The 15,447-nt window shown below is 37.3% G+C and overlaps 1 protein-coding gene across 1 annotated transcript in view; it reads right to left on the minus strand.

Moving 5' to 3' along the window:
* The window catches only part of unc5db (unc-5 netrin receptor Db), a 257,129-nt gene that overhangs the window by 2,261 nt on the left and 239,421 nt on the right, over positions 1–15,447 (minus strand). Inside the window, exons 12-16 of the mRNA XM_052093637.1 lie at positions 13,123–13,294; positions 8,114–8,341; positions 5,662–5,811; positions 3,482–3,646; positions 1,311–1,489 (exon numbers count right to left, since the gene is read on the minus strand). Coding sequence (XP_051949597.1) covers positions 1,311–1,489; positions 3,482–3,646; positions 5,662–5,811; positions 8,114–8,341; positions 13,123–13,294 — 894 coding nt within the window. The remainder of the gene's footprint in view (positions 1–1,310; positions 1,490–3,481; positions 3,647–5,661; positions 5,812–8,113; positions 8,342–13,122; positions 13,295–15,447) is intronic.

Raw genomic sequence — 15,447 nt, forward strand, 5'->3', positions numbered from 1 at the left:
TTAATGGTCAAGCAAGTTTTTTTTCTTCTTAGCCACTCTCCCGTACAGCCCCCTTTTCCCTGCTGAAAAGACCAGCTTAACCAGCATGCAATTCCCATGCTGGTCTAGGCTGGTTTAAGCTGGTTTGTTGCTGTTCTAGCTGGTGTACCAGCACAGCCATGCTTTTCACCAGCTAAGCCTTGCTGGTGAAGCTTGTTGACCAGCACAGTCTTTCTGATGAAGCTGGTTAAGCTAGTTAAAAAGGCTATTGGGGACACCGCCACACCAGCATTCCATGCTGGGGAACCAGCACCAAAAACACAACATAAGCTGGTGACCAGCAATGCTGGTCTTTTCAGCAGGATTGTGCAATAGTTTTGAGATTGTTGAGCCATGTAGCTCAGTAAGAGTAATGGTTGGTTTTGCAGTAGCCTTTCTGAAATGTGCCATTCTTGTTTGCTAACTAAGTTTAGAGGGGTGGCCTGCCCAAGGCAGAGTGAATGTAGTTCCATATTTCTTCCACTTCTGTATGATGGACTGCACTGAGCTCCGAATTATGTTCATTGCCTTTGAGATGGCCTTGTATCCTTCCCCAGATTTGTGCTCCTCCACAATTATATCCCTCACTAGTTTTGAATTGTTTTTTGTCTCCCTTTTTGTTTGTTCAAAGGAAAATCTAACCATACAGTTTGATCTTATAGAGAGGGAAGGTATGTATATATTATACAAATTGGATGTTTATAAGACAATATCTTGCTCCTGTGCAAGATTAAACTAGTAATTACGAAGGGTATAAATACTTTTTTTTTTCTCCAAAAAATGTTGTTTTAGGTTTTATTTTTTTAATTCAATAGATTTGGTCATTTTGTTTTATTATGTCATGATATTCAGAACTGTGTACCTGCTAGGGAAAAAAAGGCATACTATAATATATACAAAATTTGGAATCTGACATTTTCTTTTTTTTAACTGCTCTGTTCGACATGATCACAGTCATAATAGGAAAAAGTAATAGTTTACCCTATAGTGTTGAGATGCCTTCATGCATATGCTTAATATATTATATTGAAGAATTACTACAAAAAATTAAGAGTACGGTCCTCAAGGCTACAGGGATCCAGCCCTGTTCCAGTGGTTCTTGAACTTTTAACCTTTGCAGAAATTGAATTCTATCAAGCTGAAAAGCCTAAGGAGCTCTAAGTAAAATTATTTGAGCAAAATGGAGCACAGTATTAGCCTATTATTCAAAGGCATTGTTAATAAAGTGAGCACTGCCGCATTAAGTTTCAATCAGTAATTTTGCCATGGCTACATCTCTCTCTGGTGCTCACCTTTGAATTTGGAGTTTCTGAGCTAAGAGCTGCCAGTCTTTGCCCTTGGCGTTGGCAGTATCGAAGGTGGTGCATATCCGCTGACGAATGGACAGGGGGATTTTGAAGGCTTGGGCCCCTGTCTGTGAAGTGACCGTGCAATCTGCCTGCATAAAAAATGGGACTGTCTCGTTTTCACTCTAAAAGAAAAAAAAAAAAGTGTTTTGTTGCATACACTGACTTGCAAAACCACTGTCAAATTGCAATAATTTATATTATTAACAGATTGCTTGGCAATTTGTATCGTTTATCCTGCTTTGACTTAAAAAATAGACAATAACTGGCAATATTGTGTGCATAATGTAAGTTACCCAATAATGACTTTGTACTGTGGTATAATAGAAATATCCCATTTGCAATCATGCTTATATTCACTACAACTGCATTCTTGCTCTTGTGATATTGAGTGTGTTTACATGCACCGATTAATCTTAATAAGCCGACAATGAGTGTGGTCATGTAAACACATTAAATTACTTTGATGCTTTATATGGTAAGGTCACAAACCACTTAAGAATAAAACAATCGGAAGACTGAGTAGCTCAGCGAGTAAAGACGCTGACTACCAACCCTGGAGTCACCAGTTTGAATCCAGGGTGTTTTGAGTGACTCCAGCCAGGTCTCCTAAGCAACCAATTTGCCTGGTTGCTAAGGAGGGTCGAGTCACATGGGGTAACCTCCTCATGGTCGCCATAATGTGGTTCGCTCTTGGTGGGGTTTGTGGTGAGTTGTGTGTGGATGCCGCGGAGAATAGCGTGAAGCCTCCACACGTGCTATTTCTCTGCAGTAACGTTCTAAACAAGCCACTTGATAAGATGCATGGGTTGACGGTCTCAGATGCGGAGGCAACTGAGATTTGTCCTCCGCCACCCGGATTAAGGCGCACCACAAGGAATTGGGAATTAGGAATTGGGCATTCCAAATTGGGGAGAAAAAAAAAGAATAAACTGATCGACACAGGTAGATTTTTGTCCATTAACTCGATCTTTCGGTGCATGTAAACATCTTTAACGGCATTCTTTCTGGCTTATCCACGAATGCTCTTCATGGATAGTTGTCAAAAGAAGAGAAAAACTTGATTATTTCAAATCTCATGTAAAAGTAGTTTTCTAGATTTGTCAGATTTTTAAACAAGCTGATTTATGTTTTTGAGTTTTTTAGCATATTGGTGTGCATGTACAACTGACTCATTGCTTAAAGAGATGGGTGGACAGTCATAATTTTGTCACCTCCATGTTGTTACAAACCCGTTAGGGTTAGTTTCTTCCATGGAACAAAAAGTAGATTCTAACCAGAATGTTAGTTTCAGTCACCATTCACTTTCAAATGACATCTAAATAATGAAAGAGAATGGTGACTGAGGGTAACCTTCTGGAAAGAAAGTAAGTTATATGGGTTTGTAACAACATAAGGTGAGTAAATGATGACAGAATCTTTATTTCTGGGTACACTGTACCTTTAAATATAAAACTTAAAACTTAACTTTCTCTAAGTCACGAAGGACTTGAAATCGATTTTTGCTAATTACCTCGATTTCACATTGCATGGAAATATACCGGCATTCTTACCCAGCTTATCCAATGAACGTAAGTGTTGTGTACATGCCTCTTCCCGTATTGACGTCAAAAGCAGAGAATATCTCGATTCCTTCAAATCTCATGTAAAAGCAGTTTTCTTGCTTTGCCAAACTTTTTAAATAGGATGATTTTTGGAAGTTGTCAGCATATCGGCGTGCATGTAAAACTGTCTCTATGCTGGCTCAAGAGATGGGTAAACTGTCATTATTTACTCACCTCCATGTTGTTCCACACCCCAATGACTTTCTCTTCCATGGAACAAAAAAGTAGATGTTACTCAGAATGTTAGCTTCAGTTTGAAATTGCATTTATACAATGAAAGAGAATGGTGACTGAGGGTAACATTCTGGGAAGAAAGTAAGTCATATGGATTTGTAACAACATAAGGGTGTGTAAATTATGACAGAATCTTTATTTCTGGGTAAATATTCTTTTAAATATTACTTTCTCTATGTAGCAAAAGACTCTAAGCAAAACAGTTGTATTTTCAGTTCACAGTCCCCAAGTTGGACAGAGAGATTTTATTAAACCAGCTGACAACTGGGTGAGTCTGACCTGTGCCACTGAGGTGTAGACCTGCAGGATCTGCTCATGACCTTTGACCTGCCGCACACTGATCTTGCAGGAGACCTGGGTGGTTGCGGCGCTATGTCTCTGCAGTGAGAAGGCACAGTGCACAGGCTGCTGGTTACTATACCACACTTGGGTGAAGGAGAATTCCTGCAAGGAGAAAGAGAGATCAAACAGCTGAGTCAGGGGAAAGTGCCTGAGCCCTGAAAAACCTGGAAGCATCGGTGTTGCAAGAGACACAAACTTTAATCCCTGTTAATTCTGCTGATCGGGGTCACTGCTGGGGTATGTATAACACACACTATCTGGGGCAGGGCAGCGGAAAGGGAAAGCAATTGCCTTTGATGTATAATTAATTTCAGTGAAGCAGCACATCTGCAGGGAGTGTCCTTGACCTTTCTCTAGCCTTGCATATTGAAGTGACCTGTGAGATGCTTTATGTCAACAGTGATAGGGACCCTGGACAGAAGAAAGAGCTTGATGGGATGGCAGATGCCTTAATGCCAGGATCAATTTCTCCCCCGAGCAGGCAGCAGAGAATAATCAAGCAAGTTCCAAGAGAGGAGAAATGTCCCAGTATTGATCAAGTGTCCCGAAACCAGAAACAATTATAGACTTCTATCAACTCCTGTGTTAATTGTCAAAGAGTTATAAGTTAGATAGGACAGTATTGTTCTTCAGTGCAGCAGGTTTTTGTGCTGTATAAGTGGAAGTCAACATCATTATTCACTGCTTGCTTTAAGAGGTTCACAGATGTCGTCTAGACTCGTTTATTTTATTTGTGGGCATTTTCAGATTATCGGTTAATAAACATTTACCTTTTACTCTGTTCCTCACACAATGCTATCTTATGCCATTAAAAAAAAACGTTTACAATAGCACATGACTTGGAAGGTCGTCGGTTATTCGGCAATTGTGCTTTAATTCTCACATTTGTTTTTTATGACACTATCAGTTAGGTTTAGATTTAAGGTTTACACGAGGGAGGTACATTTTGTTGATTCAAAACTCAATAGGTCATGAATCTTGTTTTATTTCACTTTTGCTTTTTATGACACTATTGGTTAGATTTCGGTTTATGGTTTAAAGGTATAGTTTACCCAAAAATGAAAATGCGCTGATAATTTACTCTTTACTATACCATATGAGATGTGCATGATTTAACACTTTTGAAGACTTATAGAAAAAGATCCATGCTCAGCAGTCCTTAGAATGGGATAGGATGGTGATTAGATATTTGTAGATTCAAAAAGCTCAGATAGTCAGCACAAGAGTATTCCATACTATCTCTAGCGGTGACATTAATGTCTTCTAAAGTGAATCGATCACTTTGTGTGTGAAAAAGAACAATATTTAAGCATTTTTTAACTATAAAGAGATAAAGTGGATTTATTTTATGCTGACTATCTGTTCTTTTTGAATCTATAAATATCTAATCACCATCCTCTTCCATTCTAAGGACCTGCTGAGAATGGATCTTTTTCTACAAATCTTCAAATGTGTTTTGCAGAAGAAAGAAAGTCATACACATCTCATTTGACATGAGGGTGAGTAAATAATCAGAGAATATTCATTATTTGATGAACTATAGCTTTAAGGCAGGGAGGTACTTTGGTTTTATTTTTGATCTTTGATCTGCTAGAATATTTAACTGGACATTTCACCTCGGACCTGCTGGAATATGTGCTATGAACGTCATTTTGTAAACATTTTGCTACAGTTGTGTACATTTTAAGAGATCAGGCTGTACAGGAGAGTAGACACAAAAATGTTTGGAAAGAGGTGGAAAGGGATATGTAGGCCAAACTTGAACCTGTGTCGCTGTGAAGACTTGACTATGTCATGAGCAAATGCACTACCCACTGCACCAAAGGTCTGACAAAACTACACATTTTGATTGCACTAAGATCAAGAATGTCCCCACATGAAATATGGTGATATTAATATAAATTATATTCATAAATAAGTTATTTTGACTATCAATAAAACAGAGACAAATATTAGCATAAAGCTGCTCATGTAGTTCAGAACTTTCAGTAACACTAAGAGGAGCGTGTGTATGAATAAACACACTAGTAAATGCCAGCTTTTCTCATGACTTGTACAATGCAGATGCCTATTGCAGATAACAGCACTGGACAGAATGCTAATGTAAGTTATGTTACCTGACAGGTGGTAAAGGGTTTAATGCTCCACATAAACTGAGGGATATCCTGGATAGACACCTGTAGACTGAGGCAGTTCCCTTTAAAGAACAGTGTCTTAGGCTCCTCTAAGAGTTGACCTCCTCTGCTGGTTTCAGCAGTGACCACTCCCTTTGTTAAAAATGGAAGAAAAGAAAGAGCAGAGCATGAGAACATGGTGAAAAAAAACCCAATCTGGACAGATAGGACAAGGATACAAACACTATGACTGAGAGCATTAACCTGTATGATTGCTACATTGTTTAGGAACTGCTAAAGGAATATTCTGGGCTCAATAATTTAAGCTCAATTGATAGCATTTGTAGTATAATGTTGATTACCACAAAAATTAATTGAGAATCGTCCGACTCATCTTTTCTTAAAAACAAAAAGCAAAAATCGAGGTTACAGTGAGGCATGTACAATGGAAGTGAATGGGGCCAATTTTTGGAGGATTTAAAGGCAGAAATGTGAAGCTTATGATTTTATAAAAACACTTGCATTAATTGTACTGTTAATACTCATATATTATTTGAGCTGTAAAGTTGTTTAAATCCTCATTTCTATAGTTGTTTTAGGGTTTGATGACATTACAACGTCATGGCAATACATTTGTAAAATTGGCTATAACTTTACACAGAAAAGGTTAGTAAGTGATTTTATCACAATAAAATCATGTTAACACAAACATTGTTTATGTGGCAATACTTTTGAAATAGTGTGTATTTTCATGTTTATGGATTGGCCCCATTCACTTCCATTGTAAGTGTCTCACTTTCACCCAGATTTTAGCTTTTTTTAAAGAATCAATAGTATGCCACATACGCTGTCGATTGAGCTTAACTTGTATTGAAGTTTACCAAGTTCAGAAGAGCAAACAATCTGACGTAACCTTCCAACAATTCAATGGGAAAAGGTTGAAATATTAATACCAAGCCAAATATATTGTCAATCAGTTTAGCTTAAAATGTATTGTTGTATGTAAGAGTTTTCAAACAAGGTTTCAAACAAATTACTGTTTAAAGCTTTGAAAAGAAAACTGAATATAAATTGATTACTGGCCTCTTTGATTTCAAGCATGGCGGTGTTCATCTGTCAAAATGGCTTTGTGTTTGATTGTGTTGCATAGATGATTGTTCTGTGTGTGTGTGTGTGTGTGTGTGTGTGTGTGTGTGTGTGTGTGTGTGAGCGTGTATTTATCACTTTGTGGGGACCAAATGTCCCCATAAGGATAGTAAAACCCGGAATTTTTGACCTTGTGGGGACATTTTGTCGGTCCCCATGAGGAAAGCAGCTTATAAATCATACTAAATTATGTTTTTTGAAAATGTAAAAATGCAGAAAGTTTTCTGTGAGGGTTAGGTTTAGGGGTAGGGTTAGGTTTAGGGGATAGAATATAAAGTTTGTACAGTATAAAAACCATTATGTCTATGGAAAGTCCCCATAAAACATGGAAACACAACATGTGTGTGTGTGTGTGTGTGTGTGTGTGTGTGTGTGTGAGTACAGGTTTGGGTGGTTTACGAAGATTTATTTTATAGGTTACAAACTGGCAATTAGAAGGGTTTTATGCTATAAATGTGGTTTATGTGGACATTTCTTGTGTCCACATAATTCAAATTGCTTAACAAACATACTAAATGATGTTTTTTTTTTTAATGTAAAAATGCAGTAAGTTTTTATTTTGGGGTTAGGTTTAGGGGATAGAATCTATAGTTTGTACAGTATAAAAAATCATTACGTCTATGGAGTGTCATCATAAGGATAGCCACACCAACGTGTGTGTGTGTGTGTGTGTGTGTGTGTGTGTGTGCTGAGCACAGTCTGAGCACTCATGTAAGATGATATTGATCGACTTTGGCATCCTCTATGGGTGCTCGTTTGAAAATAACTTAGACTGCAGCAGCCATTATAATAACACAGTTAATTATACAATTATCTTTACAATTATCACAGGTTCAAAGCACTGGAATGGAGTACAGCCACTGGATTTGCACCCTCCAACATATTACACTACATTCCATGACTTCTGAGGTCTGTGAATGAGTGACACTTCATGGTACCAGTATCATCATCATGGCACTAGATGGTGGGATGATCTTCCATATTCCACTTGAACAGCTGAGTGCCTCCCAATCACAAGAAATATCTGTGAATACTTGATCCATTAAGGACACTTACTATCATCCCTTCCAAACCCTTTGTATTTTACATTGTACTTGTATTCATGTCACTGTCTCCTTAGAATGAATCACTTATGTTCTTTTCATCTTTATTCCTCAAGTAGCATGAAAGTGTTTGCTTAATAAATATATATGTGGTTTGCCTTAACTATATTCTTGTTTTGATTGCATCCCAGACTTAAAGAGATAACATATTCATAAATATGTTTTTTTAAGTATTTAAATATTTGAGTTCACATTCCAGCTCTCACCTGAAAGGCATGAGGTGTGTCATCTACACAGTGCACTCGCAGGTTGTAGTCCATTGAGAAGGCCTCCATACTGCCGAAAACTGCAATCCTTAGTCTCTTAATGGCTGCATCGGTGATGGGTTCACCCACTAGAGCATAGCAGCCAGGCTGATCCAGCAACAAGTGACAGCTACGAGAGTCCATCAGGCAATAGCAGGAGGTTGACTCCTCATCTACTGACATTATTTCCTGTGAATCCAAGTAAATAGATGGAAATATTATTTGATAAAGCATGACTTCAAATGGCCATTTCAGGAAATGGTTCCCATTACTTATGCCTGACCACTACACATTCAGAGAACCAAAGTTCCACTAAACAAAAATCCATCTTTCATCTCCTTTTAGACCTTTAAAATACTCTAATATGAAGTATATTTAAATAATTAATTTAGAATTGAATTACTTCAAAGGTAGCACTCCTACTTTCTGTGTCATTATTTGTTCTCTACATGTCAGTGTCATTAACACTGAACTGCATTTTTTTGCAGTACATATGCATAAATTCATATTTGGTGTTAATTGAGCATCCAATTAAGATTCTAGAAGAAAGACATGTTGAAGGCACAATGAAAACTGCCCACACACTGATATATCCTTGCTGTAAAAATAAATAAAATAAAAAAATAAAATAAAAAACTAGCAATTTGAGATAATTAAACTCATCAGAACTTTATCAGTTAACAAGCTTTTCTTTTTCTTTTTTTACTGCTTGTACCAAACAAATTACAAAGTCTAAGACACAAGACTGTGCTTAAGGTATGTAAGACTGTTATTTGTTCATGTCTGTAAGATTTAGAACACAGTGGACTTGTTTGTTTAGGGACTAGCACTTTGAAATTTTCAAAGTGAGGTTATACTCTTTTCTATTCGTCATATTTCTCATATATGTGCCTCAGAAAAACATCTCATAAATTTTACTTTAAAGTCCACAAGGTCTCCCAACAGCTTTTTTCTACCTTCGCATGAGAAAGAGTCTCAGCCGGTGATAGAAGGACCTAAATTTACGCTGCCACACTGACATAGAATCACTCACAAATCACAATCAGCGAGGTCACTTCTTCAGTGCTTTGACAAGGTTAGGCTAACATTAAGTCAAGTACATACATTCATATAATACAGACTCCTTTCACTTCTCTGATAGACGACAATTTCTTCATGTGACTGCAGCTCTTAAAAGCAATGTAAATAGCAAACAGAAGGACCTTGGAGAATACAGCATTTGTAAACTCATAAAACTAGATGTGGTGCACATATAAGGGATACAATAGGGAAGAGCTCTCAAATTCTCACTACTACAGTGCTTCTATGACAGGTCAGTGATTTATCCGGCAGTTTTTATGTAATTACTTTAGCCATCACCAACACTGAAGCTGTCATTGGTTGAAATAAAACAGTTAAGAGCAGGGAGAAACTCTGACAGCAAATGTGTTTCTGTGAAGGCTGCTGGTAGCAATCTCAATGATAAGTACCAGACATTGGAACAATTTCAAATTCATCAAAATAATGACTCACTTTGGCGGCAGGCACAAAATGAAGGTAATTTTTAAATCCTCTTCAACAGCGCAATCACTTACAATAAACAAACAAACTTGGAAGAAAAAAGAGTTGCTTTAAATAGAATAATTGCTTAAATAACTTTTATTAATACATCAACTAACAGGTCATAAGGACAGCTCAGGTTTTCAGGGGCAGAAATCACAGTGAAACGCATGATTGCATTCTAAGAGATGTGAGTGATTGTGCCAGGGTGAGGAGGCTGATCTCATCCATGACTCCAATCCTGATTGCCTTGTGTCAGCTCCCATTTCAGGTCCTTCTCTGTTCAACCAGATCGATATTTCTAGGTCTGATGGGGTGCCTCGCCCCGTTGTTACAGCTGCTTGACTGCCATGAACTGTGTGTTTTCCCGGCTATTACAGCCTGTAATTGTTTATTCCTTGAGCACTTAAATGCCATAGCCTTCTCTGAGGAGATGCTGCCCCTGGATGTCTTCTCGCCACGTACAAGATTGTACAATCACCTCATCAACACATTTTCATACTCGCACATTCCCAAAGGCTGCCAACAAGCAGTTAAGGAAACAAGGCTGCACTTTGATGTCGACAAAGCCTCTCATAATTGGTTGATGGCACTTTACCAGGTTAACAGAAAAACTATTACATAGAGATATTTTTTGATCATCGCTTTGGTACAGCTTCTCAAGCTGGATTTTGGTAATTGGCAGTAATATAAAAATAATGTCACTGGCAATGATATTATCTGGAAATAATATTAATAATATATCTTAAAGGGTTATTTTTCCCTAAAAATGAAGACCCTATCATGATTTACTTACCTTTAAGCCATCCCAGATGTGTCTGACTTTCCTTCTTCAGCAGAACTGAAGTGAAGATTTTTACAAGCACATTTCAGCTCTGTATGTCCATACAATGCAAGATAATGGATGCCATTAGACTGCTGGCAATTTGACGGTCCAAAAGTCATATTTAGGCAGCATAACAGTAATCCACACGACATAACAGTAATCCACACGTCGATCAGTTAGTGTCTTCTGAAGCAAATCGATACGTTTGTGTAAAAATGTTTTATTGATAATTAAAACTTTATTAACTTCAGTGACGTAAGCACAATAGCACATTCACGAGAGAAGTCAGAAGTGCGCACTTTGTATACAACAGAGGAATGAACAACACACGAGAGTTAGGTAATTTCAAACAGCAATACAGCGGTGGGAGGAAGCAAAAATTTAAAATTAAAAACTTTTTAATTATCAATTTGTTTCTAACACCAACCTATAGATTTGCTTCAAAAGATATTTATTGATCGATGGAGTCATGTGGATTACTATTATGCTGGCTAAATATGCCTTTTGGACCGTCAAACAGCCAGCAATCTAATGGCACCCATTATCTTGCATTGTATGGACAAGAGCTGAAATGTGCTTATTAAATTCTTCACTTTGGTCCTGCTAAAGAAGGAGAGTCATACACAAAAGTGAGTCCATCATGAGAGAATTTTCATTTTTTTTTAAACTTCGGGTAAATCATAATGGTAACAGTGATATACTTGAAACTGGAAGAATCTTCAGAGAAATTAACAAAATGCCTGAAGAAGATATTTGACCAAAATTCAAAATATTACAGATTTGCAAGCTATACGACAGTGTGCAGGCTTTTTTTAAATTTTCCACGTTGTTTTTTGTACGTACCTGCCCAGGATGTGTTTATTTATTGGTTTAAAGCATTAGCGTTGACCATATGTTATCAACTGAACGTGATTTACCAATGCCTATACTAAATTATGAAACCTTAATAATAATAATTTTGTTTTTAAAAATAAATATGCAAACTGCATCTTTCCATGAACGTTTCACCCCATGGCAAGCACTTCTGCTAGGAAAAGCGATTAGAAAAAAAACAGGGATCGGCAACCTATGGCACGAGTGCCCATATTGGCACGTGGAGGGGTAATCACTGGCATGCCCGAATGGCGAGAGAGGAGTATTCAGCTGATGAAAACACACTGCATGATCATGAGGAAGGATTACATCAAGATGCAGATTGAAATGCAGGTTCGAAAAACTTCATATAAATAAAATAGCCTGCTCCTCTCTTACTGTTGCTTGCATGCTATTGATTACGTGATTACAATGACATAATATAAGAAAGATTTAAGATTCCACACAATTTCGTGATCAGTCATCAAATAAGCAAATTTGTGACGTTACCTCTGTTAATTCATATTGTACAAAAGGACAGGTTTTCTTTCATTAAAGCGCTTACACAAGACACCCTGTGAAAATTCACATGCAGGATCATGATTATATCATAATCATCGGGTTTTGCACAACATTTTCACAAACTGTTATGCTGATAATATCATTTGTAATGCAAAATAAGAGATAAAATAAGAAAAATGCAAAATAGAAACATTTTCAAAAGTGGACTCAAACTTTGTAAAACCACATATATTTGCATGTTTTTTCTTTGTTGACACAGCCATTGACCAGGAAATAAAAAAATGGCACTTCATGTCAAAAAGGTTGCTGACCCCTGGGCTATGGTGTAAAAAGAAAATAAAGCTTTCTTTTATTTATTTATTTATTTTTACTAATTTATATTATTTTTGAAGGTTAAGTTTTTTTTAGTACATTTTTTCACAACTTATTTAATTTCACTTCAATCAAAATGTAGATGTAGAATGTCACTTTGCCTGAAAGAACACAACATGTTCAGCTGTCTTACACGTGATTTACATGTGGTCGTGAGGTGTAAATTTTGTTCGTACCAATTAACGTTTTGAAAATATGAAAATTTTCAATAAAATTTACATCTGAACGGCTTTATGAAAGATTTACACAAAAATGTGTTATGCTTGTGTTTCATGAATGAGGCCGTGGTTTCCAAACAGATTCCTGAATACACCCTCTGTCTTCCATTGGTCAAACAAACAGATAGTCCAGCTATTGGTTGAGCAAATGTTGCTGTGTTTGGGTGGACGGGCCACAAACAGGGCAGTGCTTCCCAAAAGCATTGTAAGCCTAAATAGATCTTAGAAACTATTGGTTCCAATGGTCAACTTAAACTTATGATGCTTTTGGGAATCGCAGCCCTGATCAATGTTTGAAAGCGTTTAGGAGGCACAGTGTTAAACTTTTAGGGGAAATCAACCTATGAATGGTTTACTTCTAGTTGTCTCTGGATATTAACTTGGGATAGAAGAAATTATTTTAACATCGTAAAAATGACTGACATCCGCTTTAAACATAATACGTCACCTGAGTAAACTACATAAAGTGCTGAATCATTAAAAAACAAAAGCTGTATTGGCTAAAGTCTTTTGCATTGTATGTTGGCCCAATCCTTATAACAGACATTGAAAAGGTTTAAATTTGACACTTGTGATTCTCACTGAATGGAATTTTTTAATTAATTCAGTGAGAAAAACAGATGTCACGTCTTTGTTCCTACCTCCCACTTGTCGTCCTTGATTTGTCTCTTGAGTTTAATGTTCCAGTTTTCAGTGCTGACCTCAGCACAATGAGCTATCGTCATGGCGACAGGATAGGACAGGCTCAGCCTTTGAGGGCCATATGTGATCTCTGGCCCTAACAGGATCTCACACCTTTCCTCTGATTGGGCTCTAGTAGACCAAACACAGTAAACATTAATTCATCAGAGAAATTTTCAAGAGAACCTACACCACCCAACTTTATATTGCTTCCTTTTCTCATCAAATCAAAAGAAAAAGCAATATTTTTAATACATTTGCTCTAGACCCCTTTGGCATATAAATAAAACTGTCAACACATTTAGCAAAAATCAACAAAGTGATGAGACCAGAAAACAAAACACAATCAAATATACATTAACTGAAAAATCTCTATGCCCACAGACCTCGTTATCCTTCACAAATGATGGTGAAAATGGTCACATCTGTAGTCTACAGAATCATTAAAAACACGACTCAGAGAACCTTGATTTAGTGGAAAGTTACTGATTCTCTGAGGGTACTGGAGTTGTTTATGAGCTCCTGCATATTCATCAGTCACTGCTTATGTTACTTTGGCCATTATCCCATCTTATCCTTGTGGTTGTAAACCATAACATTAATCTCATTAATGAGGAAGAGTTAACAAAGGTTTTGGCCTTTCATGCAAATTTGAAGGAAAAAATAAGACAAAAAACAAAAAGAAAAAGAAAGGAAGGAGGGGCGCAATCAAGTCTTTCTATATCACCATCTAACTACTTGTTAGGGAAAGTTTATGACAAATCTTGAAAGTCCAGAGCACTAGAACAGCAGAACTTGCTTTAAGCACTTTTACAGTTTGCCCAAAGGACACCAAAAGCTTTTCTCAGTAAATCTGAATTTTTATTCAGCTGAACTGAAGAGGGAATAAGGACTAAACCTCTCTTTAAAGCCAATCAGCATGTCCTCTTATATGCTCACTCTCTCTCAAAAGTGTTCTTATATTTACATCTAATTACTATTCAGGCATGTCAGACATGTAGGAACTTTAATGTGAGTCATTCCTTATTCAAGTTTAACACGAAGAGCCTGTATGAAGGACAAAATTTGATGAATGTTTGAAATGCCATAATTCAAGAAGTAGCCCTTACCTTTAAAATTACTTTAAATTTAAGACGTGCCCCTCGCCCCCTCTTTCTTTATCTATTTGACACAGGTATCCTTGAGAAGATAGTCTGGAGTCCTTCAATTACATTTTCATTTGTGTATTTAAACATCAACTAAAGAATTAGCTACTCAAAGTTATAGTTTATTGTTTTTACGTAATACATATACAGGTGAAACTCGAAAAATTAGAATATCGTGCAAAAGTTCATTAATTTCAGTAATTCAACTTAAAAGGTGAAACTAATATATTATATAGACTCATTACAAGCAAAGTAAGATATTTCAAGCCTTTATTTGATATAATTTTTATGATTATGGCTTACAGCTTATGAAAACCCCAAATTCAGAATCTCCGAAAATTAGAATATTACATGAAATCAATAAAAAAAGGATTTTAAATACAGAAATGTCAGCCCTCTGAAAAGTATAATCATGCATATGTACTCAGTACTTGGTTTGGGCCCCTTTTGCATTAATTACTGCCTCAATGCGGCATGGCATGGATGCTATCAGCCTGTGGCACTGCTGAGGTGTTATGGAAGACCAAGATGCTTCAATAGCGGCCTTCAGCTCTTCTGCATTGTTTGGTCTCATGTCTCTCATCTTTCTCTTGGCAATGCCCCATAGATTCTCTATGGGGTTCAGGTCAGGCGAGTTTGCTGGCCAATCAAGCACAGTAATACCATGGTCATTGAACCAGGTTTTGGTACTTTTGGCAGTGTGGGCAGGTGCCAAGTCCTGCTGGAAAATGAAGTCAGCATCTCCATAAAGCTTGTCTGCTGAAGGAAGCATGACGTGCTCTAAAATGTCCCGGTAGACGGCTGCGTTGATTCTGGACTTAATAAAGCACAGTGGACCAACACCAGCCAATGACATGGCTCCCCAAACCAACACAGACTGTGGAAACTTCACACTGGACTTCAAGCATCTTGGATTGTGTGCCTCTCCATTCTTCCTCCAGACTCTGGGACCTTGGTTTCCAAATGAGATGCAAAATTTGCTCTCATCAGAAAAGAGGACTTTGGACCACTGAGCAACAGACCAGTTCTTTTTTTCTTTAGCCCAGGTAAGAGGCTTCTGACGTTGTTTGTTGTTCAGGAGCGGCTTGACAAGAGGAATACGACATTTGAAGCCTCAGTCCACTCCTTGTGAAGCTCCCC

This window comes from Xyrauchen texanus, chromosome 3 (assembly GCF_025860055.1).
Source record: "Xyrauchen texanus isolate HMW12.3.18 chromosome 3, RBS_HiC_50CHRs, whole genome shotgun sequence".
Lineage (NCBI taxonomy): Eukaryota > Metazoa > Chordata > Actinopteri > Cypriniformes > Catostomidae > Xyrauchen > Xyrauchen texanus.